At 37.0% G+C, this 27141-nt stretch overlaps 1 protein-coding gene across 2 annotated transcripts in view; it reads right to left on the reverse strand.

Annotated features, from left to right (window-relative positions):
- Positions 1 to 1059: 1059 nt before the first annotated feature.
- Positions 1060 to 27141, reverse strand: part of LOC134575329 (trypsin-like) — a 55989-nt gene continuing 29907 nt past the window's right edge. The window contains exons 1-5 of one of the 2 annotated variants that reach the window (XM_063434606.1): positions 2838 to 2886; positions 2409 to 2565; positions 1989 to 2242; positions 1382 to 1518; positions 1060 to 1221 (exon numbers count right to left, since the gene is read on the reverse strand). In XM_063434606.1, the coding sequence (XP_063290676.1) occupies positions 1072 to 1221; positions 1382 to 1518; positions 1989 to 2242; positions 2409 to 2565; positions 2838 to 2877 (738 nt within the window). In that variant the 5' untranslated portion in view covers positions 2878 to 2886 and the 3' untranslated portion in view covers positions 1060 to 1071. Of the gene's footprint in view, positions 1222 to 1381; positions 1519 to 1988; positions 2243 to 2408; positions 2566 to 2837; positions 2887 to 27141 lie in introns of those variants that run through there. The other variant, XM_063434607.1, reaches the window with a different exon arrangement.

Genomic DNA, 27141 nt, shown 5'->3' on the forward strand with positions numbered 1-27141 from the left:
GCCAATCAGTTATTCAATTTTGTGAATGTATTACCGCGGAGACACTTTTTGATGGCTTTACAATATTACTCTGTGTTCCACTTTCTGTTTAATTTTGTACATATTTTTGTACGTATTTTGTTATAGCTTTGCATACAGATATACACTCTGAGGGAGGACAGCACATTACCAACATGTTTTCTGTGATCTGTCAGATTTGCATTATAGATGAGGATGCCTTCACAATAAATTCTGACATGAATAGTCATGAATATAATTCAGATTGTCATCACCATGCACTCATAATGTCTATATCTTATATGGAATACTATCTTCAACTCATCCCCATTCCAGTATCCTCTGTATCTGTCTCACACTAGGACCAAGCTATCTTCCACTCCTACACACGCACTGAAATGGGGAAAGTAGGCAACCCTTGTCTGCTTGTCTCATTCCCTTAGTAATTGAAGTCAATGTGTCTAGAATAATCCTGCTTGGAAATATAGTTGTTTCTTCCCCCTTTTGTCACCAGACAAACATGATCATCCATTTTGTTACTCATTTGTTCGAGAATGTGACTATATAGAGCTTTGGAGTTATGTATTTTGGATGACCTGCCTACTACCTAAAATTTAGACGAATTACAGGTTGTTTTTCCCCTCTATCTTTAAGAAAAAAAATACAATCATTGTTTATCTTAATGTGCTACATATGTTTGCATTTGTACCTACTCGCCAGGACTGAAAAGTGAGAGAAATCTAGTTTTGCATTTTTTGAATAAATAGTTCAATTAAAATATAATTGTAACACTGTTGCCAAAATACATCCTTGCGTACCTTGGCTTCAGTTAAAGGAGAATTCTCTCTACCAGGCCTGTGACAGAGAATATGTTATTATCCAAACAGTAGCTCAAATGTAGATATGATGGAGTTTAAATATAATAATCAAGAGATCATTCTCTACATTCACACATTATTCTCCCACCATAATATGTTCTAACACAGTATTTTTTCTAGTACATTAATGATGATGCATGGACGAGTTAGTAAGTTCACACATTTATTAAAGTCTTAGAACATTTAAGAAACAGTTTTAGTTTGAAGCAAAGGTGCTCTGGATCCAGGAGTTGTAGTTGCAGACCCTGGCATAGACACCGGGGTAGTTCCTCAAAGCGCAGCCATATCCCCAGGACACAATACCCTGGAGTTGACCATTACAGACCACGGGGCCACCAGAGTCACCCTGAGGGAAGGAGTGAGAATGTAAAATATTAAAAAAATATATAGTTACTATATGCATTAATTCATAGGAGTGATAAAGATATAGCCGTGGATTTTGAGATATATTTCCCCACTGGAAATATAAAATTTTAAAATCAAACTGTGATTATCAGATGCATTACCTGGCAGGAATCCTTGCCTCCTTCAACGTATCCAACACAGATCATGTTAGAGGTGATCTGTCCTGGGTAGGCACTGCTACACTGAGCACTTGTCAGGATGGGTGCATTCAAACACTGCAGGAGACTTGGATAGTTGGCTGAAATAAATGGAATAAAATTAAAATCAGTTACATGTGCACACTCTTTAGGAGTTCATTGCATATGTAATCTGTGTTAAGTAATGAACTAAAAAGCTTTGCTAATAAATACTATTCACCATGTTCTTCAGTTGTCCCAAATCTCAATTGACTTATTAATTTACTATTTGCCTGTCATATTATATCAACCTTTGCTGAAGGCCACACAATGGAAAGACCAGCATGTAATCAAAAAGCCACTTACCCCTTCATACATATGAAATATTAACTAGTTATAGTAGGTAATTAAAGAAAATGTTTAATAATGTGTGTCTTTAACACTATTACATTGCTCTTGTAACAAATCATTTTTTTTTGTGATGTAAATTCAAAATGAGAGATGTTTAGTTATACACTCTTTATTTTTTAGTTCTAAACTGGAAGTATTTTCCGTGCGCTATTTCTCAAAACCCTTTCTAATAGAAACTTACTTCCACTGCTGAGTGTGTTTCCCCAGCCAGAAATCAGACAGCTGGTTCCGGCAGCAGCACAGCCAGAGGGCAGAGACACAGTCTTCACATAGCTGTTGAGGGTGGCAGCACTAGCAAGTTTGATCAACATGATGTCATTGTCGGTGGTCCTGGAGTTGTAGCTGGGGTGTCTGATGACCTTGGCAGAATTAATGAACTGCTCAGTGCCCTCACTTACATCAATGTTGTGCTCTCCCAGTCTGACCTGAACACTCCTGCAAGAGGGAAACATAGGACATTTTAAAGAGAAAGTCAACACATCGGTCAATTTAATTAATTCAGAATATGGGCTGGTTTATGCATTTGTACAAAATTTTTCAATTATTTCTTATGTAATTTCATTCCTCTATGTCATCTATGCCAACGTTAAGTGAAACTTACGCTTTGTAGCAATGGGCAGCAGACACCACCCACAGGCTAGTAACCAGGGTACCTCCGCAGAAGTGGTAGCCAGAGTTGAGAGATACGATGTATGGGACAGAGTTCTTGGTGCAGGTGTAACCTCCTACAATCTTATCATCATCATCCTCAAATGCAGCTGTGGGCAGCAGAAGCAAATATATTTACCACTATGATCATGATGTTTTAGGCTGGCTGCTACATTTTAGTGATCTACAAATATTGCGTATTATAAAAAAGAAAAAATAATTCCATAATCCTGAAACTCTAGAAAGGAACAAAATTAAACATTTATTGCTGCTCCACAGTAGACATTAAATAAGTCCAAACTATTGTGGTGAACAAATTGATTCAAAATATATAACAATATTACATAATAAGGAAAGTACTAGTAATAATAAGAATTGTTACCAGCAGCTCCGAGGAGCACACAGATCAGAAAAAGCTTCATGCTGGAGGTATGCCTGTGGGGTATTTTTTGGTGAAATCAAGTGAGTATTTATATATTTTTAACCAAAGTTACGCCTGCCCCCATAGAATGTTATCATATTATGTAACTACTGCACAATCTGGTTAATGTGTACCAGAATTACAGGTTAATGTTATATTATCAATAACCTTGAAATTAGACTTTTTCCAAGAATGTAAAACATGTATGTACTGAGGTCACAGTTGTGCTCAAAAGTTTGCATACCCCTGGAGAATTGGTAATATATGTACCATTGTGAAAACATGAGTGAGCAGGCAAAACACATTTCTTTTTTTTCCTTATGGGATTCATATTCAACTGTAGGTTATAACAGAATCGCACAATCATAAAACAAAACATGGCAACAACGAAAAAAATTAAATGACCCCTGTTCAAAAGTCTGCATACCCTTAATTCGTAATACTGTGTATTTCCCCCTTTAACATCATAGAAACATAGAAACATAGAATGTGACGGCAGATAAGAACCATTCAGCCCATCTAGTCTGCCCAATTTTCTAAATACTTTCATTAGTCCCTGGACTTATCTTATAGTTAGGATAGCCTTATGCCTATCCCACGCATGCTTAAACTCCTTTACTGTGTTAACCTCTACCACTTCAGCTGGAAGGCTATTCCATGCATCCACTACCCTCTCAGTAAAGTAATACTTCCTGATATTATTTTTAAACCTTTGTCCCTCTAATTTAAGACTATGTCCTCTTGTTGTGTCCTCTTTTAAATATAGTCTCCTCCTCTACTGTTTTGATTCCCTTTATGTATTTAAATGTTTCTATCATATCCCCCCTGTCTCGTCTTTCCTCCAAGCTATACATGTTAAGATTCTTTAACCTTTCCTGGTAAGTTGTAACCTGTAATCCATGAACCAGTTTAGTAGCTTTTCTCTGAACTCTCTCTAAGGTATCAATATCCTTCTGAAGATATGGTCTCCAGTACTGCGTACAATACTCCAAGTGAGGTCTCACCAGTGTTCTGTACAATGGCATGAGCACTTCCCTCTTTTTACTGCTAAGGCCTCTCCCTATACAACCAAGCATTCTGCTAGCATTTCCTGCTGCTCTATTACATTGTCTGCCTACCTTTAAGTCATCAGAAATAATCACCCTTAAATCCCTTTCCTCAGATGTTGAGGTTAGGACTCTATCAAATATTCTGTACTCTGCCCTTGGGTTTTTACGTCCAAGATGCATTATCTTGCACTTATCCACATTAAATGTCAGTTGCCACAACTCTGACCATTTTTCTAGTTTACCTAAATAATTTGCCATTTGGCTTATCCCTCCTGGAACATCAACCCTGTTACATATCTTAGTATCATCAGCAAAAAGACATACCTTACCATCAAGACCTTCTGCAATATCACTAATAAAAATATTAAAGAGAATGGGTCCAAGTACAGATCCCTAACTTACCCCACTGGTGACAAGCCCAAGCTTCGAATATACTCCATTGACTACAACCCTCTGTTGCCTGTCACTCAGCCACTGCCTTACCCATTCAACAATATTGGAATCCAAACTTAAATATTGCAGTTTATTGATAAGCCTTCTATGTGCAACAGTGTCAAATGCCTTACTGAAATCTAGGTAAGCAATGTCTACTGCACCACCCTGATCTATACTTTTAGTTACCCAATCAAAAAAAAATCAATAAGATTAGTTTGGCATGATCTCCCTGAAGTAAATCCATGTTGTCTCTGATCTTGAAATCCATGTGTTTTTAGATGTTCAACAATCCTATCCTTTAACATGGTTTCCATCACTTTCCCCACTACTGAAGTAAGGCTTACTGGCCTATAGTTGCCTGACTCCTCCCTATTACCTTTCTTGTGAATGGGCACAACATTCACCAACTTCCAATCTTCTGGGACTGCTTCTGTTATCAATGATTGGTTAAATAAATCTGTTAATGGTTTTGTTAGTACACCACTAAGCTCTTTTATTTTTTTTTATAATAATTTTTTATTGAAAAATTTTGTTTTTATAGTACAATGATTAAAAACAAACAGTGTACATTCACCTGTGTGTAGATAGCAAACACACTTAGTGGGTATTGGGTGAAACAAACACACAAATTACCCTTAATTAACTGTATTGTAGATAAAGGATTCCTCTTATATCCTCAAGGCAATAACAACAAAACACCAAAAAAATGGCAATCTACAATACAGAAATAATAGAGAAGGACATAGCGCAATACTGTTGCAAAATAATATATTTGTGGTTTAAATGATTGCACTCACAAAAACAGTTTGATTGAAGGCACATCAAATATACTGCTGTGAAGAATTCAGGACTTGTGGACCATCAGAATCATGCATAGGAAGAAAGAAAGAAATAATAGTGCAGAGTATCCAAGTAAAAAAGACACACTTTATTCACAAATGCACTTACAGAATTGCAGTGTCAAGTAGGCACATCAAGGTTCAGATGGAATGGTACATCCCAGTGGAAAAATCCAGAGGAGCAGAAAAACCAGATGCATAAAATAAATAAAATCAACAATATAATAAAAAGTATTAAAACAAAAAACTCTAGCACTAAAGGAAAGCCCTACGCGTTTCGTTCATAAAAGAACTTCCTCAGGGGCATCAAATATGAAGTCCTCCAAATGCAGGCATAAAATCAAGTCCAGAAACCTCCCTTTTAAATCCGTCCGGTTTGGCGTGAAAAAGCCGACTCAGCCGCTCACTTCCGGGTTCGGACTGCTTCCGGTTACGTCATGCGTTCCGGAGTTGCTGTCCAAGCCTCAGTTTCGTTTTGTTAGTCAGTTCGGAGGTGACACAGAGGGAAAGTTCCGTTATGCTTGGGCATTCAAACCCACAAGTCCATGATAAAAGAAACAGATGTATTACATGAATTAACAGCATATCATATTATAACAAGAGCAATAGGAAGTAACATTACAAAGCTAATGTAAAAGAACATTATAGAACCCATAACTGGTATGAAAACCTTAGGGGGAAATAGAATAAAGTAACTAAATATAAATAAAAATAAATATAAAATAAAAATAAAAATAAATATAAATATAAATAAAAACATAATAATAAAATATAAAAAAATGAAAAAATAAAATAAAATAAAATAAAATAAAAATAAAATGAGTAAAACAAACAAGAAAAAACAAGAAAAACATAAGAAAAAAAGAAAAAATATATATGAAAAAAATAAAAAAATATGAAAAAAATGAAAAAAATATATATGAATAAAATATATATAAGGGAAATAAATTAAATTAAACAGATTAGGCTTAATAATAAATAGAACTTAATCAGATGAGTAACAATAAAGTTACTGAATAAAATGAAATATGAATAATTACAAAAAACAAATCAAATCAAAATCAATATTTAAACCCCTTGGTTTCATGGTTTTTAATGTATGGATCCAGTAACCCTCACGTTGTCTCAAAAACATCATTAGATCCCCACCTCTTTCGTTCAGAGTTACTTGTTCTATGCCTATACACTTGAGTGTATTAAAGCTAAAGATGGGACAGCTATTACAGTGTACCGGCACTGAGTGAGTCAATAGACCCTTTTTGATGTTATTTCTATGCTCCTGCAATCTAATTTTTAATTTCCTCCCAGTTCTTCCCACATATTGCATCCCACATCCACAAGTGAGGAGATATATTATATGTGTAGAGGAACAAGATATCTTATTTTTAATTTTAAATTTCATTTGCGTCTGTGTACTCACAAAATCAAAGACCGTACCAAAAAGGTGGCCACAACTTACACAATTCCCACATGTATAGAAACCTCCCTTCTGGCTAGTGTGATCCTTCACAGATCGAAAAGCACTAGGGGCAAGGATTTGTTTTAAATTTGTGCCCTTTCTAAAAATAACTTTGGGATCCTTAGGTATCTGCTTCCCCAGAAATTCGTCCTCTACTAACAACCCCCAATGTTTCCTTATAATCCTCTGTACATCGAAAGCTCTTCCATTGTACCGAGTATTAAAGGAAAAATCGAAAGCAGGATTTCTAGTCATATCTTTTTTCTTATTTATAAGAAGATCATTACGGCAGATCTTCCCAACTCTAGCAATTTCTGAGTCTATAAATTCAGAGGAATACCCCTTCTCTAAAAAACGTTTCTTCAGAACCTCTGCTTGTACAAAAAAAGAATCTAGATCGCTACAATTCCTACGTAGTCTGACAAACTGGCCCTTGGGAACCCCTCTAAGCCAGTTCGGATGATGTCCACTTTTGGTATCAATAAAGCTGTTAGAGTCAATGTCCTTAAAGAAAGTCTTAGTCTTCACTTTCCGATTCTCAATAAATATTGACAGATCGAGAAAGTCAATACTTTGGATACCAATTTTAGGGGTGAAAACCAATGATAAAGAATTGTGGTTGACATGTTCAAAGAAACTATGTAGCTGGTCTATAGGGCCACGCCATATCATCAGGACATCGTCGATGTACCGTCTCCAGAGCACCAAGTTTGCACCAAACGGGTTATTGGACCAAATAGACGATCTTTCCCAGCAGTCCATAAACACGTTGGCATAGCTTGGTGCAAACTTGGTGCCCATTGCGTTGCCCTTGATCTGAAGAAAAAAATCTCCGTCAAAACTAAAAAAATTGTGCGTGAGAATAAAACGAATAGCCCTCTCCAAAAAACCACAAAAAAGTGGATCTAAGTCAGCATCACGATCAAAATTCTGTCTAACTGCTACCCAAATCATGATCTATTACGGTGTAGAGTGAGGTTACATCCAGAGTAGCCCAAACATAATCATCATCCCATTCAATGCATTCCAGCTCCTGAATAAGATGTTTAGTATCTCTCAGGTATGACATAGCCCCCTGAGCATATTTTTGTAGATGGTAATCGATATATTCAGAGAGCTTAGATGTAAGTGAATCAATGCCGCTTATAATCGGCCTCCCTGGGGGTTTATCTTTGCATTTGTGAATTTTCGGGAGAAAATAAAATGTGGGCACTTTGGGAAAATCTGAAAAGATAAAAGAAAAGATAGACTCATCTATAATACCTGCTATTTTAGCCTCCTGTAGCATACCCTTCAGATCTTGATTAAAGGTACAATTAGGATTACGGTCAAGCTTTTTGTAGGTGGAGTGGTCATTAAGAAGCCGATATGCTTCTGCAACATAATACTGAGTCGACATAATCACCACTCCTCCTCCCTTGTCAGCACTTTTGATTGTAAGCTCATTTCTTTTGCTTAAATTCATCAGGGTCTTACTTTCTTGTGAGGTAAGATTCTTATGTCTATCTTTCCTGGCTTTATCTTTTCCGAGTTTATCAAAGTCTCTAACAATCATTTTGTTAAAGGCCTCGATTTGGCTTCCTCGTTCATTGGGACAGAATTTAGATTTAGGCTTAAATTTCTGTGATACTGAATCTTTATTTGAATTAAGAGGGGTATTGAGAAATCCTTCACTAGTTTTTTTGATGAAAAATCTCTTAATGGACATCTTTCTAATAAACTTCTGAGCATCAATAAAAAGTTGGAAACAATTAGGGGATTCCTCTGGAACAAATTTCAGACCCTTTCCTAGGAGAAGAATTTCATGTGGGGTTAAGGGGAATCCTGAGATGTTGAAAAGATGTTGATATTTTATTCATATATATTTTTTTTATTTTTTTCATATATTTTTTATTTTTTTCATATATATTTTTTATTTTTTTCTTATATATTTTTTATTTTTTTCTTATGTTTTTTCTTGTTTTTTCTTATGTTTGTTTTACTCATTTTATTTTTATTTTATTTTATTTTATTTTTTCATTTTTTTATATTTTATTATTATGTTTTTATTTATATTTATATTTATTTTTATTTTTATTTTATATTTATTTTTATTTATATTTAGTTACTTTATTCTATTTCCCCCTAAGGTTTTCATACCAGTTATGGGTTCTATAATGTTCTTTTACATTAGCTTTGTAATGTTACTTCCTATTGCTCTTGTTATAATATGATATGCTGTTAATTCATGTAATACATCTGTTTCTCTTATCATGGACTTGTGGGTTTGAATGCCCAAGCATAACGGAACTTTCCCTCTGTGTCACCTCCGAACTGACTAACAAAACGAAACTGAGGCTTAGACAGCAACTCCGGAACGCATGACGTAACCGGAAGCAGTCCGAACCCGGAAGTGAGCGGCTGAGTCAGCTTTTTCGCACCAAACCGGATGGATTTAAAAGGGAGGTTTCTGGACTTGATTTTATGCCTGCATTTGGAGGACTTCATATTTGATGCCCCTGAGGAAGTTCTTTTATGAACGAAACGCGTAGGGCTTTCCTTTAGTGCTAGAGTTTTTTGTTTTAACACTTTTTATTATATTGTTGATTTTATTTATTTTATGCATCTGGTTTTTCTGCTCCTCTGGATTTTTCCACTGGGATGTACCATTCCATCTGAACCTTGATGTGCCTACTTGACACTGCAATTCTATAAGTGCATTTGTGAATAAAGTGTGTCTTTTTTACTTGGATACTCTGCACTATTATTTATTTATTTCTTCCTATGCATGATTCTGATGGTCCACAAGTCCTGAATTCTTCACAGCAGTATATTTGATGTGCCTTCAATCAAACTGTTTTTGTGAGTGCAATCATTTAAACCACAAATATATTATTTTGCAACAGTATTGCGCTATGTCCTTCTCTATTATTTCTGTATTGTAGATTGCCATTTTTTTGGTGTTTTGTTGGTTTTATAGTACAAGACAATTCAGAGTGCATACATACAATCATACATAGTACGTCCGCTTGGTACAAATAAGTTGTCTTATAAATAAAGTGGATTCATATAAATATCACAATCAGCCGAATGTGAAAAACACACAAAAAGAAAAGAAAAAGAAAGAAAAAAATCTTTAAAGAGTCAGGAAGTCATTAATATGACATAAACAAATGTCTGTAGCAAAATAGTAAAAAATAGAAAGGAATGTATCGGTGGAAGTAAACACAGATTTAATTACATATAGTCCATGAATTATTTTCAAATGACCAGATAAAACTACATATACCATACTTCCAGTTAATCTACCTAATAGAATTTATAAGTTACCATAAAGTAAAGAGCAATTTTGAAGCCAAGTTGAGTACCAGTCTCTTTTTTTTGAGACCGCTGAACAATTTTTGGTAATATCATTTTCCATTGTCAGTTGGAATTCAATTTGATTTATCAAGGAGAATTTCTGAAAAGAGTTAGAGGATTTCCACTGTCTCGCAATGCTCATGTTAACTGCGATAAAGCAATGAATAGCTAAACAGATGTATTTATGTGATTTAAAGGGCCAATTCAAATGAAGAAGGGCCGAAGCTGGGTTTTTATTTATATCGTTAAATGATGCCTCATTGAGAGATGTTTCAGAAAAAATATTAAATGCCCAGGCCCAAAGTGACTTAAGTGCTGGGCAAGCCCACCATATAGGAATGTATGTACCAGAATAGGTACCACACCTCCAACAAGTAGAATCTTGGGAAGTGTACATTTTGGCCAATCTTGTCGGGGTGTAATACCATCTGTGGAGTAGCTTGAAGTGACACTCGGTCAGGTTTAGGCCATGAACAAATTTATTTACAAGAATTATAGAGGAAAACCAGTCGTTTGGAGAAATCACTAAGTTTAATTAATTCTCCCATGTTTTAACCAGTTTATAAGGGAAGGTGTCTAAACCTTTAAAAAGCGAATTAGCAACAGAAATAACCTTGGGTACGGTTTGAAAACAAAATAAAGTTTGCAACTCTTTAGCCCAAGGAAAGGAAGATTGAATAACATGTTTCTGAATATAATGTTTAATACGAAGGTAAGTAAATAATTATTTAGATGGTATATGTAAATTATCCACAATCTGTTGGAAGGGCAGAATATTGTCACCCTGCATAATATCCGATAGAATTAATGTATCTTTGTTTGCCCAGTGTCTCAGTGATAAAGCCTCTAAATTATTTTCTAATATATTTAGTTTACATGTTCTGGGAATTAGATGAGTAAAACCCAAAATTTTCTTAATTTCAGCCATATTTCCAGGGACTGAGCCAAAGATATTAAACAGTTAGGCAAGTACCTAGAGAGCTTCCCAGGATCTGACCATACATAAGAATAAAGTCTAGAAGCATGAATAGCTTCAGATTCCATATTATACCATGGTTCAGAAAAAGAATGTGGTTCTTGTAAAGTGTATATATGTCGGATAGTATTAGCATAATAAAGATTAGTAATATTTGGAAAATTAAGCCCTCCCTGAGACAATTTTTTTGACTTATTCTAGGCTTTTTATTTTTCCAGATACATTTATTAATGGCAGATTGGATCATTACTAACCAAGCCTTAGGAATTTTAAGAGGGACCATAGAGAACAAGTACAGCCATTTTGGTAAAATATAAGAATTTATAATGTTGATTCTACCTGTACACAAAGTTTCTAAATTTTTCCATTTTCTTAAATTTTGATCCATATCTTTCATTAGATGTATAACATTCCTCTCCGTTATGTGAGAGGCGTTAGCAGGAAAACTGAGACCCAAGTAATTTATTTCTCTGTCAGTCCAAATAAATTCACATTTTTGAGATAACCTTTCAACCTGGTGCGAAGACAGGTTAATGGTTAAAGCAGTAGATTTTGAAATATTTAACTTAAAATTAGAGATATTTGAAAACTTATCAATTTCTTCCATTAGTGCCGCTAATTAATCTTCCGGAGATGTAAGGGTAACCAAAGCATCATCGGCATATAATGCAATCTTAATGTCATTACATTTCGTAGGGACCCCCTTTATTAACTGATCATTTCTGATATTGACGGCGAGAGGTTCAAGAGACAAGATATAAAGAAAGGGTGACAGGGGACAGCCCTGTCTTGTTCCATTTTTTAAGATCGAACCAACTCGAAGTAATATTGGGGCCTACGGTTTTAGCCGAGGGAGAAGAATACAGAACCAAAATTGCAGTATATATCCATCCTTTAAAGCCATATGCCTTAAGGAGTTCTCTTAAATAGCTCCACCCGACCCTGTCAAACGCTTTTTCTGCGTCTAAAGACAGGGCCAGGAGGGGCTCAGCGTGAACTTTTGCTAAACCAATAATGTCAATGAGCTTTCGGGTGTTATTTGATGTCCATCTGCCAGGGATAAATCCTATTTGGTCCGGATGAATTAGTTTAGTTATAATAGTTTTCAGTCTCTCGGCAATGATGGCGGAATATATTTTCATATCTACATTGATTAATGCAATCGGTCTATAGTTTCTTGGGTCTGAACTATCTTTGCCCTGTTTCAAGATAGGGACAATATTTGACTGTAATAGTTCCTTTGGAATAACGTCATTTACAGCTACTTGATTAAACATTTCAGTAAGAGGTTTTAGTAGATGGAGCTTCATATATTTATAGTATAAATCTGTAAAGCCATCAGGGGCAGGAGTTTTATTTGTAGCTAATCTATCAATTTGAAATTGAACTTCTTCAGGGGTATTTTTTTATTTAAGTTGGTCAGATCCTGGGAAGAAATTCTCGGAATTAGGGAACTAGATAAATAGCCTTGGATGTCCGTTATTTCTGGGGACAGTTTTAGATTGTATAAGTCTTGATAGAACTGATTGAACTTTTGTCCAATCTGAGATGGGGTGGAGTATACAATTTGATCGGCCACCAATTTTTCTATCCTATTTTTAGCATAATGATTACGTAATCTCCTAGTTAAACTTTTGCTCGTTCTGTTGCCCGAAAGATAATGGCTTAGTTTTAGTTTATTTATATTTAGCTTAATTTTTTCCTATTCTTTTAAGTTGATTTGTTTTTGCAACTCTTTTAACCCCTTAAGGACACATGACGTGCCTGACATGTCATGATTCCCTTTTATTCCAGAAGTTTGGTCCTTAAGGGGTTAAACGAGTTCTCAGCTCAGAGGTAGAATGTAGTTTATTCAATTTTGAGCATGAATAAAATTCGATATATAAATCCGACAAATTTGTGCCATTTTTTTTCTTAAGGACATGGTCTATTTTAATTATATAGCCCCTCATTACGGATTTATGAGAACACCAATTTATCAAAGGAGAGGTTTCTACCGGATTATTTTCTACCCAAAAATATTCTAGTAACTTGGTCAAATCCTCCCTATTATTAGTGTCCTTTAGGAAGGCATCGTTCAGTCTCCAGGTATTACGAAGGAGAGGAGGAGAATTTCCAAGGTTGAATAAAACGAAGCTGTGGTCTGACCATGTATTTTCCTTAATATTAATATGATTAAAGAGCGGAATTGTAATAGCGTTTGTTAAACAAAAGTCAATCCAGGAGTAAGTACCATAAACTCCAGATAAATGGAAGAAATCTTTTTGGGGTGAAATAGTCTCAAGTTGTCATATAAATTATATTGTTTGCAGATATTATTTAACGTTTTGGCCTGCTTAATGGGCCCTTTATTATTAGCAGAAGGAGATAAGGTAGTTCTGTCCAGAATGGGATCACTAACACAATTAAAATCACCAGCGATGATCAAGTATCCCTTATTAATCTTATCAACTTTATCCATTATCAAAGAAAGTTTAGTCGTTGGGTCAACATTGGAGAGATACATATTGACCAATGTAAAGATCTTGTCATCGATCTTGCAGACCAAAATAATAAACCTGACTTCTGGATCTAGTTCTAAATGTAAAATATCTAATTTGAGATCTTTGTTAAATATAATTGCCCCCCCCCCCTTTTTTTTTATTGGTTAATAAGGCTTGGATCGTAGTTGAAACCTGTATATTTTGTTCCATCAAGAAGTTATACAATCTATGTCTTTTCTTATTTGTATTAAGCCCCTGGATGTTTAAGGATAGAAACTTCAGCATAGAGATACATCAAAAGCTATATTTTTAGGCTTCCTGTTCAAAAAAGAAAAAACATAACACACTAAAAAAAAGAAAAAAGAAAAACCCAAAACATATACATCCTATCATTGGACTCTGAATAAGTCCAACACCATCATTCACCCGACTATTAGGTGAAAACCTAATACTATTGTAATCATTGAAAGCCATATAGGCAAAATGAAAATAGAGTAGTATAACTACACAAGAGGGGAAACCCTAAACCTTGCCTGAATAGGGAGCCTGCCGCTAAAATTCCCTCCCTCTTTCTTGAAGTAAATCTCTCCTGTGAGAGAGAAGAAGAACAAAAAAAAAATTAAGTTAACTTTATGGATACCTTCATTACTCTTTGACTCGCAAAACTTAACCTTGAAAATGGTGCATAGAGTACAAGTCTGTTAAGTGCTGACTATTTATAGCTAATATATTAATCTTGTGAAACATTTTAAGGCTACAAGCTTTCCAAACTGAGATCCATATCGTTTAATTTCTGTTTGGTGATCTTATGTTGCTGGGGAGAAAAATAAGTTGTTAGGGATTTATCCTGGGATTTATCCTGGAGGGAGTCTTTTTTGTCTTTCCTCGTAGAGGATTTAGTTTCATGCAGTTTTTTCGAAGCCATGTTGTAACCGTTACACCAAAGTGAGAACGTCAGACCACTGGCGATTAATCTTTATATGTGCTTGCTTGTTAACTGACTTCAAATTTTTTGCAGATTTTATTGCTTTTTTTTTTTGCTTTTTATTTTCTCTTTTCACTTATCTTTCCCTTTCTTGTTTCTTCTTCTTTCTTTCTTCTGCTTCATCTTCTTACTTTTTTTTCCTCTCTTTCCATTCTTTTTCTTTCTTTTACTTCCCCCTTTCCCCTTTCCTTTAACTTTTTATTTTTTTCCCTTCTTTTTCTTTTTTTCCTTGCTTTTCATCTACACTTGATTCTTTCTATTCGCCGTGGTGTTGTTAATATTCTATTTCTTTTGGCCTTAAAGCCTTATTTCACACAAATGAGCGCCTCAATTAAATAAAAATTTCTGATATCTCTTTCCTTTTCCTTTCTTCTCCTTTTTCCCTTTTTTTCCTTCTTTCTTTCTCCCTTCTTTAGTTTTTTTGCAAAGCCAACAGATATAGCAATACCCCAATATGCCAATTTATGTAGAAGATATAGTATGGGCGTCCTGAACAATAGCCACAAAAGAAAAATATCACCAGTTTGAATTTAATATCACCAGTTTGCAGTGTGGGTTTATATATAGATATACTTACTGCCACATATGTGCAGTCAGTGTGACCGTTTGATTTGCAGAGAACGAAATTCTACATCACCGTGATGTTCCTGGCGTTTCTGTATAGATACACGTGGTTCTCACAAAACGCCACCTCCAAGGATTTGAGGATTAATTTTTCTTCGGAGTGAGGCGCTCAAAGCACAGGAGCATAGGGACTCTGAACCGTGTAGTGTGTTTTCGCCATCAGTCCTTCAGGTAGGCATTCAATTGGATAAAAAAACGCTTTAGAAAGTGTGCATTAGTGCAGCAGCGAGAGGCATTCAGAAGCGGCTACCTCGGCAGTGTATGGCGGGTCGCCCCTCCTACTCCGTCATCACAACGACCGTACGTCAGTACGTCCGCACGTCATAACGTGGACCTTCAATAGACTCTTTTAATAGCTTTGGGTGTATTCCATCAGGTCCCATTGACTTATTTGTCTTTATTTTTGAGAGTTGAAATAGAACCTCTTCCTCTGTAAACTCACGTGTAATAAATGACTCATTTATCCTTTTTCTTAACTGAGGTCCCTTTCCTTTATTTTCATCTGTAAATACTGAACAAAAATATTCATTGAGGCAGTCAGCTAGACCTTTATCCTCTTCTACATACCGTCCTTCTTTTTTTTTAATCTAACTAATCCTTGTTTTACTTTTCTTTTCTCATTTATGTATCTAAAAAAAGTTTTGTCCCCCTTTTTTACTGACTGCTATTTTCTCTTCTGTGTGTGATTTGGAAGCTCTTACAACTTGCTTAGTCTCTTTCTGCCTAATTTTATAGATCATTCTGTCTTCCTTTTTTTTATAATTACTAAATGCTAACTTTTTGTTTTTTTACTATTTTGGCCACATCTGCGGAGTACCACAGTGGTTTCTTGAATTTTTTGCTTTTACTGACAAGCCTAATGCAATTTTCTGTTGCCTTCAGTAGTGCAACTTTTAAATAATCCAATTTCTCTTGGACTCCATTTAAATTGCTCCAGTCTGATAATGACTCCTTTACACATATTCTAATTTTAGAAAAGTCTGTTTTTCTAAAGTCTAAAACGTTTGTTTTTGTGTGGTGTTACTCAGTCACTGTTCTTATATTAAACCACACTGACTGATGATCACTGGATCCTAAACTTTCCCCTACAGTAATATCGGATACCAAATCTCCATTTATTAACACTAAATCTAGTATGGCCTCTTTACGAGTTGGCTCCTCAACGACTTGTTTTAGAGACAATCCCAGTAGGGAGTTTAGAATATGTGTGCTCCTGGCACAAGCAGCTATTTTTGTTTTCCAATTCACATCAGGAAGATTAAAATCACCCATGATGATAACTTCCCCCTTCATTGTCATTTTAGCTATTTTCTCAACTAGTAGATTATCTAACTCTTCAATTTGTCCTGGGGGCCTATAAATCACACCTACACGAGTTACTGTGTGATTCCCAAATTGTAATGTAACCCAAACGGACTCTATGTTCGCCTCACTAACTTTTATTAGGCTAGATTTTATGCTATCCTTCACATACAGGGCCACCCCTCCCCCTTTCCTGCCTTCCCTGTCTTTTCTATATAAAGAGTACCCTGGTATTGCTATGTCCCAGTCATTTTTCTCATTATACCATGTCTCAGTAACAGCGACTAAATCTGCACTATCAGTTGCCATTATTGCCACAAGTTCATGGATCTTATTTCCTAAAATGCGAGCATTTGTAGACATGACTCTAAGCTTATCATTTTTTAACACACTTGCTACAGGCACCTTCTGTCCTTGTTTTGGGGGACAATTGGATTGATGTTTTATCACCCTTTTGCCCCCCTCCTAGTTTAAATACATCCTAGCAAAACCTCTGAACTGCTCACTGAGAACATTTGTTCCCTTTTGAGAAAGATGCAAACCATCTTTTTTGTACAGTTTATTTCTATTCCAAACAGAGCTACCATGAGAAATAAAGCCAAATCCTTGCTCCCGACACCATTCACCAAGCCACAAGTTAAAGTCCCTAATACGCATCCGCCTGTCGTCCTGAGTGTTATGCATAGGCAGAACTTCAGAGAATGACAGTGTGGAAGCAACCTGCCGTATATCATTGGCAAAAACACTAAAAACGTCCTTAACCTCTGAAACCTCATTGCAAGGCAAGTCATTTGTCCCTAGATGGACAAGTACATCTAATTCGCCTTCCTGCTTTGCTCGCTTAACAATATTACAGATACGTCTCCTGTCTCCGTGAGCAGTAGCTCCGGTAAGACACCTCACAAGACCACCATTGTCCATCTCCACACCTTTTATGATGGAATCCCCTAACAACAACTGCTTTCTATTAGGCCTCACCATAGTCTCCAAGCCTCTTTCCACAACACCACTAGCCTCAGTGCCTCTCTCCACAACACCACTAGCCTCAATGCCTCTCTCCACAACACCACTAGCCTCAGTGCCTCTCTCCACAACACCCCAAGCCTCAATGCCTCTCTCCACAACACCACTAGCCTCAGTGCCTCTCTCCACAACACCACTAGCCTCAATGCCTCTCTCCAAAACACCACTAGCCTCCATGCCTCTCTCCACAACACCACTAGCCTCAATGCCTCTCTCCACAACACCACTAGCCTCAGTGCCTCTCTCCACAACACCACTAGCATCAATGCCTCTCTCCACAACACCACTATCCTCAGTGCCTGTCTCCATATCCCCATTACACTCTGAAAGTGCAAAAAATGAATTATGTAGAGCAACAGACTGTGCAATATGCCTTTTATCCACAACTCTAAGTCTGCCAGATCCTACAGTGATCCATCTGCCATTCCTAGTATGTCTCTGCGGCAGTGGCTTTGCAGTAGTTCCAGCCTGAGTTTGTTTACCAGATAATTTACAAATCTCAGTCTTCAAAAATACAATCTCCTGCCACAAGATAGAGAACTGTCTACAGATTAGACAACAACCAAACTTCCAAAAAGTGGAACGTGAAACAAATGCATAGCAACTATTACATTGAAGTCTGCCATTCCAATGAGGTGAATAATTTAAATCAAACAAATCTTAACTTTTTATTTATCCTATCATCAATGACAGTGTGCAGGCTTTTGTAATAGTTGTCTATGAGGCCCTTAATTCTTGCAGGTGGTATAGCTGCCCATTCGTCTTGCCTCCAGGTCATGCAAAGTCTTTGGTCGTCTGGCATGAACCGCATGTTTGAGATCTCCCCAGAATGGCTTGATGATATTAAGGTCAGGAGACTGTGATGGTCACTCTAAAACCTTTTTTAAAAAAAAATTTCTGCTGTAACCACTAGAGGGTCAACTTGGCTTTGTGCTTAGGGTCATTGCTATTCTTGAAAGTCCAGCACAGCCTTAATGCAGAAGAATGCAAATTGTCTGCAGTATTTTCTAATAACATGCTGCATTCATCTTGCAATCAATTTTCACAAGATTCCCCTTGCCTTTAACCCCTTAAGGACACACGACATGTGTGACATGTCATGATTCCCTTTTATTCCAGAAGTTTGGTCCTTAAGGGGTTAAAGCTCACCCCCCCCCAAAAAAAAAAACATTAGTGAGCCACCACCATGCTTCACAGTAGGCATGGTATTCTTTTCACTATAGGCCTTGTGACCCCTCTCCAAACATAGCGCTTATAGTTGTGACCATGAAGCTCTTTATTGGTCTCGTCACTCCAAATTACAGTGTGCCAGAAGCTGTGAGGCGAGTCAAGCTGTTGTCAGGCATATTGTAACCATGCTTTTTTGTAGTATTGGTGCAGTAAAGGCTTCTTTCTGGCAACTCGACCATGCAGCTCATTTTTGTTCAAGTATCATCGTATTGTGCTCCTTGAAAAAAAAACATCATCTTTTTCCAGAGCAGCCTGTATTTCTCTTGAGATTACCTGTGGGTTTTTCTTTGTATCTCGAACAATTCTCCCGGCAGTTGTGACTGAAATCTTTCTTGGTCTACCTGACCTTAGATTGATATCAAGAGATCCCCGAATCGCCCACATCTTAATAAGTGATTGAACAACACTGACTAGCATTTTCAAAGCTTTTGATATATATATATTTTTTTCTAACCTTTTCCATCTTTATAAAGTTCCATTATCTTGTTACGCAGGACTTTTGACAGTTATTTAAGCTTCCCATGGCTTAGCATATAGCCTGCTCAGTGCATTCAACTAGGAGCTAACAAACTCATTGACTATTTATGCAAAGACATTAATTGCAATTTTAAAAAAGCCACAGGTGTGGGAAATTATCCTTTTTTTTTTTTTGCATAATCAGTCATATTTCAAAATCAATGCGAACATTTTACAATTTCTGCCAGGGTATGCAATAGGGATGTGCATGGTCAAAACATTTGGTTTGCCACTTCTGAAAAGCGGGACTTCGGCAATTCGGCACATCGTTTGGGACTTCTGAAATTTGTGACTTCGGCAATTTGGCAATTTGGCAATTCAGTTCGGTTCGGCACTTCAGCAATTCGGGACTTCGGCAATTCGGGACTTTTGGCACTTCAGGACTTCGGCACTTCTGCACTTTGAGAATTCAAGAACCCTACCCCTAACCGTAACCTTACCCCAACTCTACCCCTAAACCTACCCCTAACCCTACCCCTAACCCTAACCCTACCCCTAACCCTACCCCTACCCCTACCCCTAACCCTACCCCTAACCCTTACCCTAACTCTAACCCTGCCCATAACCCTATCCCTACCCCTAACCCTAAGCCTGCCCCTACCTCTACCTCAACCCTACCCCTAACCCAACTCTACCTCTAACCCTTACCCTAACCCTACCTCTACCCCTACCCCTAACCCTACACCTTACCCTACCGTAACCCTACCCCTAACCATAACCCTACCTCTACCCCTAACCCTGTCATCATTCCCTTAATTTTCACTCCCTCTCCTGTTTTTGCCACTTTTCGGCACTTCGGCAATTCGGTTTGGTTTGGCACTTTCGAAATTCGGCACTTCGGCAATTTGGGACTTCGGTACTTCTGAAATTCAACACTTTGGCACTTCAGAAATTCAGCAATTTGGCACTTTTTGCAATTTGGAAGCATCCGAATGTCTGAATTGACGTAATTCTTCAGAATTTAAACTAGTATGCAACCTTTTGAGCACAACAGTAAGTCAATATATTTATTCTGGTTTATTTATTGTCTTTTTTTTTTGTCTATTTAATACTGTCTAATAAAATAAACTGAAAAGGAAAACATATAGGTTTTTGTACCATGATGTTACCAGGGTGGAGGTTGCTGAGGATTAATTGCTGTTAAATATTTCAGATACGGTAAATACGTTTATTATTTCAGATAGGTGAGAACAGCTGTACTCCTCTTTGAAGAGGTGATGTCTGAAGTATCTGCAAAGCTAGGCACACTACTTGTCTACTGGGCCAACTTCACCCTATTTCTAATCTCTATGTGGAGAATATTTCTCTCCAAGTGTAAGATGAAGACGGATGGTGATATCGTAACACTGCACTGACCAAATTTTATACCGGACCATTAGTCCCATGAGTGGTATCATGTCAAAATGTTATATCTACATTACCTTCTATACATATATTTTCACATTTGTTTGCAGGTTTCATGTATGATTAATAGAAAATAGAACATATTTATTTCTCAAAACATACCTTATATTTCTGGACTAAAATTTAGTTTTTCTACAACATTTGACTTATCCATGCCACCCATGGTTGTGGGCTGGGGAGCTCACCATGACTCTCCCTGTTTAATATATTAATTGCCCCCCACCTGCTGCCCATGGTTGGGGGCTGGGGAGGACATCCAACCCTCTATTATTCAGTGTTATGTCCCCTTCCAATGCCCATGGGCGTACTATGCCAGTCCCCTCCCCTGTACTTTAGTTTTTAATTACAGTTGGTCACATGGAATGCTCTATTGATCTGCTGATGTCAGCTATCTTGTTCACTGACTGCTGTCTTATAACCTGTAGTCTACTTTTCTGAATATGTTTCATTTTTTTTGTAATCACTTTGCTAAGAGACTTTTAAAGAACTTTTTCTTTTTGGGAAGATTGTTATTTTTGCAAAAAGGCTTAGCTGGTGGCTTGGGTGACTGCTTGAGAGAATAAGCATGTGTGACTGCAATGTGTGATAAGCTAAATGTGGGGAAATTGTCAACTGCTGCAGGCCTTGAAGGGGTCCATCCTTGAAGCCCAGATTAGATAAAAAAAAAAAGGTTATGGGTTCGATCTCTTGAACTACATTTTTTCACTTTATGTGTAATTTTGTATTTCTCTAAAGAGTAACATTATTTCTAAAGTTTTTTATGTTGTTTAACCACCTACCCTCTTAGAAAAATGCATTATGATCAGGGTTGCTTTTTTTTTTTTGAATTCTTTATTTTTGTTGTGCACTTTATACATAGTATTGACATACACCACAACGGCGTGTCTGAGAATAAACGTACAGTAATCAGTGGTATGGAATCTTGCACATTTTTATATAATTCTAATATTCATCCGGTAGGCTAAACAGTGAAAACATTTAATCAAAATGTTAATGATAAGGTTAACGCTTAACTGTGTCAGGGTAGGTGGGTTAACATGGTTGTCCACATTCTGAGTCTGCTAAGTTAGGGTGTATATTGTGTAGGCATTATAGGCGTAAATACATAGTAATGACCTGCTAAACAGCAGCATGTCTGGGAATAAACTTACAGTAAGCAGTGGCATGAAATCATGCAAAGTTATATATAATTCCAATAGTTATCCGATAGGCTAAACATAGAAAACCTTTAAATAAAATAAAATGATAAGGAGAAGGTGGACAATCTCTCGCGAGATTTGCACTGGGAGCTGACCGAGGTGCTGTACGGACGGCGCAGAGGAGAAGGGAGCTGACAGGAGCTGCAGGAAAGGTAAGTACAGCTCTGCCAGCCCCCCTCTCCCCCGGTCTGTATTATGGCAATGCAAATTGCCATAATACAGACTCTGACTCGAGTATAAGCCGAGTTGGGGTTTTTCAGCCCAAAAAATGGGCTGAAAAACTCGGCTTATACTCGAGTATATACGGTAGGTAGGTTCGTGGGTAGAATTCTCTATTTATGGGTCTGTTTAGGTGAGTTGGAGTCGGAGCTCACTGAGATGCGACCGCTTAGTTGCACTGCTGGCTCCGCCCCCCCTGATCAGGGTTGCTTTCGAGTGAATAAAAACTTCCAAATTATATATCTTTCTGTTGGTCTTTCTGTCATATGCTCAAATTGTTTAGTAAACATGTCCCCATCCACAGCATGGCGAGTGGGGAAATAATATGGGGAGATCATGTGACCCACATGGGCTATTTTTAATGGGTAGAATGGAGAGTACAAGCGCTTATATGTGTAGGATAAGATCTAGGTTATACCAAATAAATATGCGTGAGCTGCTGTATCACCGTGCTTATCTTTATATCAGAAATAATGGAAAAGAAAGAAATATCCAGTGTAGCGCTCTAATGGCAGTGGATATATAGGAGTAGTGAAGGAAAAACCTTGCTATACCTTAATGGGTCATATATTTATGAGTAGTCCCAATGTTTTCAGGTTTACCTTAAATAAAAAACACAAATGTACAAAACATAGTGTAACCTATATATAAAGAATAAATAGAAATAAAGTGCATAAATAACTAACTCACACTTTACTGAGCTAATACACTAGCTCAGGTATATGCGCCTTAGGGTCCGTAGAGGTGACCCTCACCCTCCTTTTGGTCCAAATTTTCTCCGGGTGCAGTATCCTAGATAATAGGTACAGGAGGGAACATATAGCGTAGTACAGTCTGTGTATATAGGATGTATATTATGGAATAATACCAATATACTCACAAACCCAGAGCCAGTATCTCGGCTCGCTTCATAGGACGTATGTGGTTAAGGACCACATTCCTTCTTTATAATAGCAGGTAAGAATAAAAGCCGTAAGTGTAAAAAAATGTATATATGTAATTTATTGTATGTAAAAAGTATAATATAACATCAATATAAAAATAGTATATAAATAAAATAACACTTGTGGCTATAGTCCAAAAGACAATTCTGTCTGCTCACTGTTCATCCAGGACGCGTTTCACCAAATTGGCTTCCTCAGCTGGAAAAAATGAACATTATTTTTAATGGGTGTTTACAATTCCAGTTCATCTGAACCATTTTGTATGAATGCAGTGATTCGACCAATAGGAAACAGTACGTGGAAGAATTCTGACTCTCCAGCACTATTTTTAATTCTGCTACCTTTTGCTCCTTTGACTGATTTGATTTCCTCCTGACATAACTGGAATCCTAGTACTCACAGTTCATTTCAGATACAGCACACCTCTTCCCCCCAACACAAGATATTGCCCACATCTTCCTCAATACAATTTTTTTTTTTATAAACCGTTGATGTGAGGAGAATTGACATACTTTATCTTGATTACAAAAATTGTAAATATTGCTCTCTAATTACAAGTGGTAACTTTTCTAGTATACTCTTGACTGAATTATGTCAAGAAAAAGTGATAAATGAGGAACATACCTCAAAGTATTTAGTGATTGCACTATAGTAAAGATCCATCACTTATTTACAGTGGGGTTTGAAATGAGTAGGTTACCTCTGTTGGTGTACGTCATCTCATATTCATCAAACCCTCTATGCCAGATTACATGGTCATTTGTAGGTGTGAGAAAGGAGAAATTACAACTTCAGGAGATCTAGTGTCAATCAAAGATTGGACTTTTGCATGGAAGCTGCGATGTAAGGACTACATTGGCTGTACTTTCAAACCTGTTAAGCCAGTTCTATTTAACAGACTAGATAGCCAGGTTTGGGCAGCATTGGTGAGTTAAGCAACTGATACATTTTTATTCACTTATTTATTTGTTGTGGTTTGCTTCTTTGGAAACCTCAGCGTTCTCCTTTGTAAAAAAACTAAACAAAACAAAAAACATAATTTTTTAAATATAATGAAACCTTTTTATGTGAAATTACATTTATGTTGCTTTTTCCTTCTTTGCTGGTATTTGGAATTTTAATTCATTTAATGCATCAATATATATATACTGCTGTACTTACCCCATGCAGCCATTCAATGCTGTTTGATAGTCTGGTGTATGGCAAAAAGAGTTTGAAATGTCTGAATTACTTTATCCAAAAAAAAAACCTTTTACATATGCCCTGTTGGCTTTTGGTAATGCGGCGTTTCAGTTTGAAGAAATTTCATTAATTCAGAGAAAAAAATAATTGGACGAATCAAATTAACGAGGTATTTCCTTCACAGATCATGTGACAAGATCATGTGACAAGATGTAACCAACAGAAGGAAAAAAGAAGAAGGAAAAATATTGTGAATGAAAAAGATTTGGAGAAACATTCAGAGAAGCAGAAAAAGCAGATAAAATGTACCGGTTAATTAGTCTGCTGCAGTGCAAATATGTCTATAATATCTACAATATAATATCTATGATATTCTGATCTTGTCATAATTATATTATTATATCTCTGTTAAAAAATAATAAGTGAGCAAACTTAGTTTTATAATGATGATTGATTTTATTTTCAATCTTTTATTCTGCAAACTTTTCCACACGTCCAATCTAGCAGGCATAGCCTCACCACAAACCCCAGTCAGGCAGGGGCGGACCCACTACAATGACAAGGGGATTTAAAAAAGGGCGAGCAAAAGAAGTAATTTAATTTTAAAACAGAGGATTTTTGTAACAAATGAAAGGAGAAAAAACACATTTTTTCAAATAAATGACTCCAGCTGCCATTAGGATACTGTTTTTATTTTTCTCACTCACATTATACAGTTGCAAGAAAAAGTATGTGAACCCTTTGGAATGATATGGATTTCTGCACAAATTGGTCATAAAATGTGATCTGATCATCATCTAAGTTACAACAATAAACAATCACAGTCTGCTTAAACTAATAACACACAAATAATGAAATGTTGCCATGTTTTCATTGAACACACCATGTAAACATTCACAGTGCAGGTGGAAAAAGTATGTGAACCCCTAGACTAATGACATCTCCAAGAGCTAATTGGAGTGAGATGTCAGCCAACTGGAGTCTAATCAATGAGCTGATATTGGAGGTGTTGGTTACAGCTGCCCTATAAAAAAGACACACCAGTTCTGGGTTTGCTATTCACAAGAGCATGATGCCTCGCACAAGAGAGCTCTCAGAAGACCTACGATTAAGAATTGTTGACTTGCATAAAGCTGGAATGGGTTATAAATGTATCTCCAAAAGCCTTGCTGTTCATCAGTCCACGGTAAGACAAATTGTCTATAAATGGAGAAAGTTCAGCACTGCTGCTACTCTCCCTAGGAGTGGCCGTCCAGTAAAGATGACTGCAAGAGCACAGCACAGACTGCTCAATGAGGTGAAGAAGAATCCTAGAGTGTCAGCTAAAGACTTACAAAAGTCACTGGCAAATGCTAACATCCCTGTTAGCGAATCTACAATACTTAAAACACTAAACAAGAATGGATTTCATGGGAGGTTACCACAGAGGAAGCCACTGCTGTCCAAACAAAACATTGCTGCATGTTTACAGTTTGCACAAGAGCACCTGGATGTTCCACAGCAGTACTGGCAAAATATTCTGTGGACAGATGAAACCAAAGTTGAGTTGTTTGGAAGAAACACACAACACTATGTGTGGCAAAAAAAGAGGCACAGCACACCAACATCAAAACCTCATCCGAACTGTGAAGTATGAAGTATGAAGTGAAGTATGATGGCTTAAACAGAAGAAAAAAAGCCTACTGAAGTGGCCCAGTCAGAGTCCTGACCTCAACCCGATTGAGATGCTGTGGCATGACCTCAAGAAAGCGATTCACACCAGACATCCCAAGAATATTGCTGAACTGAAACAGTTCTGTAAAGAGGAATGGTCAAGAATTACTCCTGACCGTTGTGCACGTCTGATCTGCAACTACAGGAAACGTTTGGTTGAAGTTATTGCTGCCAAAGGAGGTTCAACCAGTTATTAAATTCAAGGGTTCACATACTTTTTCCACCTGCACTGTGAATGTTTACATGGTGTGTTCAATACAAACATGGCAGCATTTCATTGTTTGTGTGTTATTAGTTTAAGCAGACTGTGATTGTTTATTGTTGTAACTTAGATGATGATCAGTTCACATTTTATGACCAATTTGTGCAGAAATCCATATAATTCCAAAGGGTTCACATACTTTTTCTTGCAACTGTATAATGTGAGTGAGAAAAATAAAAACAGTATCCTAGTGGCAGCTGGAGTCATTTATTTGAAAATGTGTTTTTTCTCCTTTCATTTGTTACAAAAATCCTCTTTTTTAAAATTAAATTACTTCTTTTGCTCGCCCTTTTTTAAATCCCCTTTTCATTGTAGTGGGTCCGCCCCTGCCTGATTGGGGTTTGCAGTGAGGCTATGCCTGCTACCTCCTTAGATGAAGTTGGGAAAGTTGATTATAGGGCACTGTTTTTGTCCACACCGAAGGACAATCATTGAAGTTACAGATTGGATATGTGGGAAAGCTTTGTTCTTCTTAGGGTGAAAGAGGGGACTCGCTCGTCAATTGCCCACGTCCACTTGCCTTTTTCTGAAAAAAAGAAGTGACCATTCACAGCTCAGTCATGCATTCACAGCATCTGCTTCTGAAAACACCAGGGAATGTTCTATAGCCTCTGCTCCTTTCCCACCACCAATGCCCATAAAGGTAGGACTCAGCAGACATATTTGGTTACTGTGTGAGTGACTGCAACTGTGTGTGTCTATAACTGTGTGTGTGTGACGGTAGCTATTTGTGTGACGGTAGCTATGTGTGTGATGGTAGCTATGTGTGTGACTGTAGCTATGTGTGTGACTGTAACTGTGTGTGTATCTGTAACTATATGTGTGTGACTGTAACTGTGTACATGACTGTACACTATATCAGTCCTTTTTGTTTGTTGGTTTGTTTGCTTGTTTTTTCTTTTATGTTCTCTTCTCCTGTATATTTCATGGAATAACCAATTTTGGAGCAAGAAATTCAGCTAGAGCCACCGCATTAGACGGATCTACATTATAGCTCCACTAAGTGCAAGTGCACCCCTTTCTCCTAACTTTCCAAAGATCATTACATACTACACTATCAGATTTTGCTCACTACCCTTATT

This window comes from Pelobates fuscus, chromosome 10 (assembly GCF_036172605.1).
Source record: "Pelobates fuscus isolate aPelFus1 chromosome 10, aPelFus1.pri, whole genome shotgun sequence".
Taxonomy (NCBI): domain Eukaryota; kingdom Metazoa; phylum Chordata; class Amphibia; order Anura; family Pelobatidae; genus Pelobates; species Pelobates fuscus.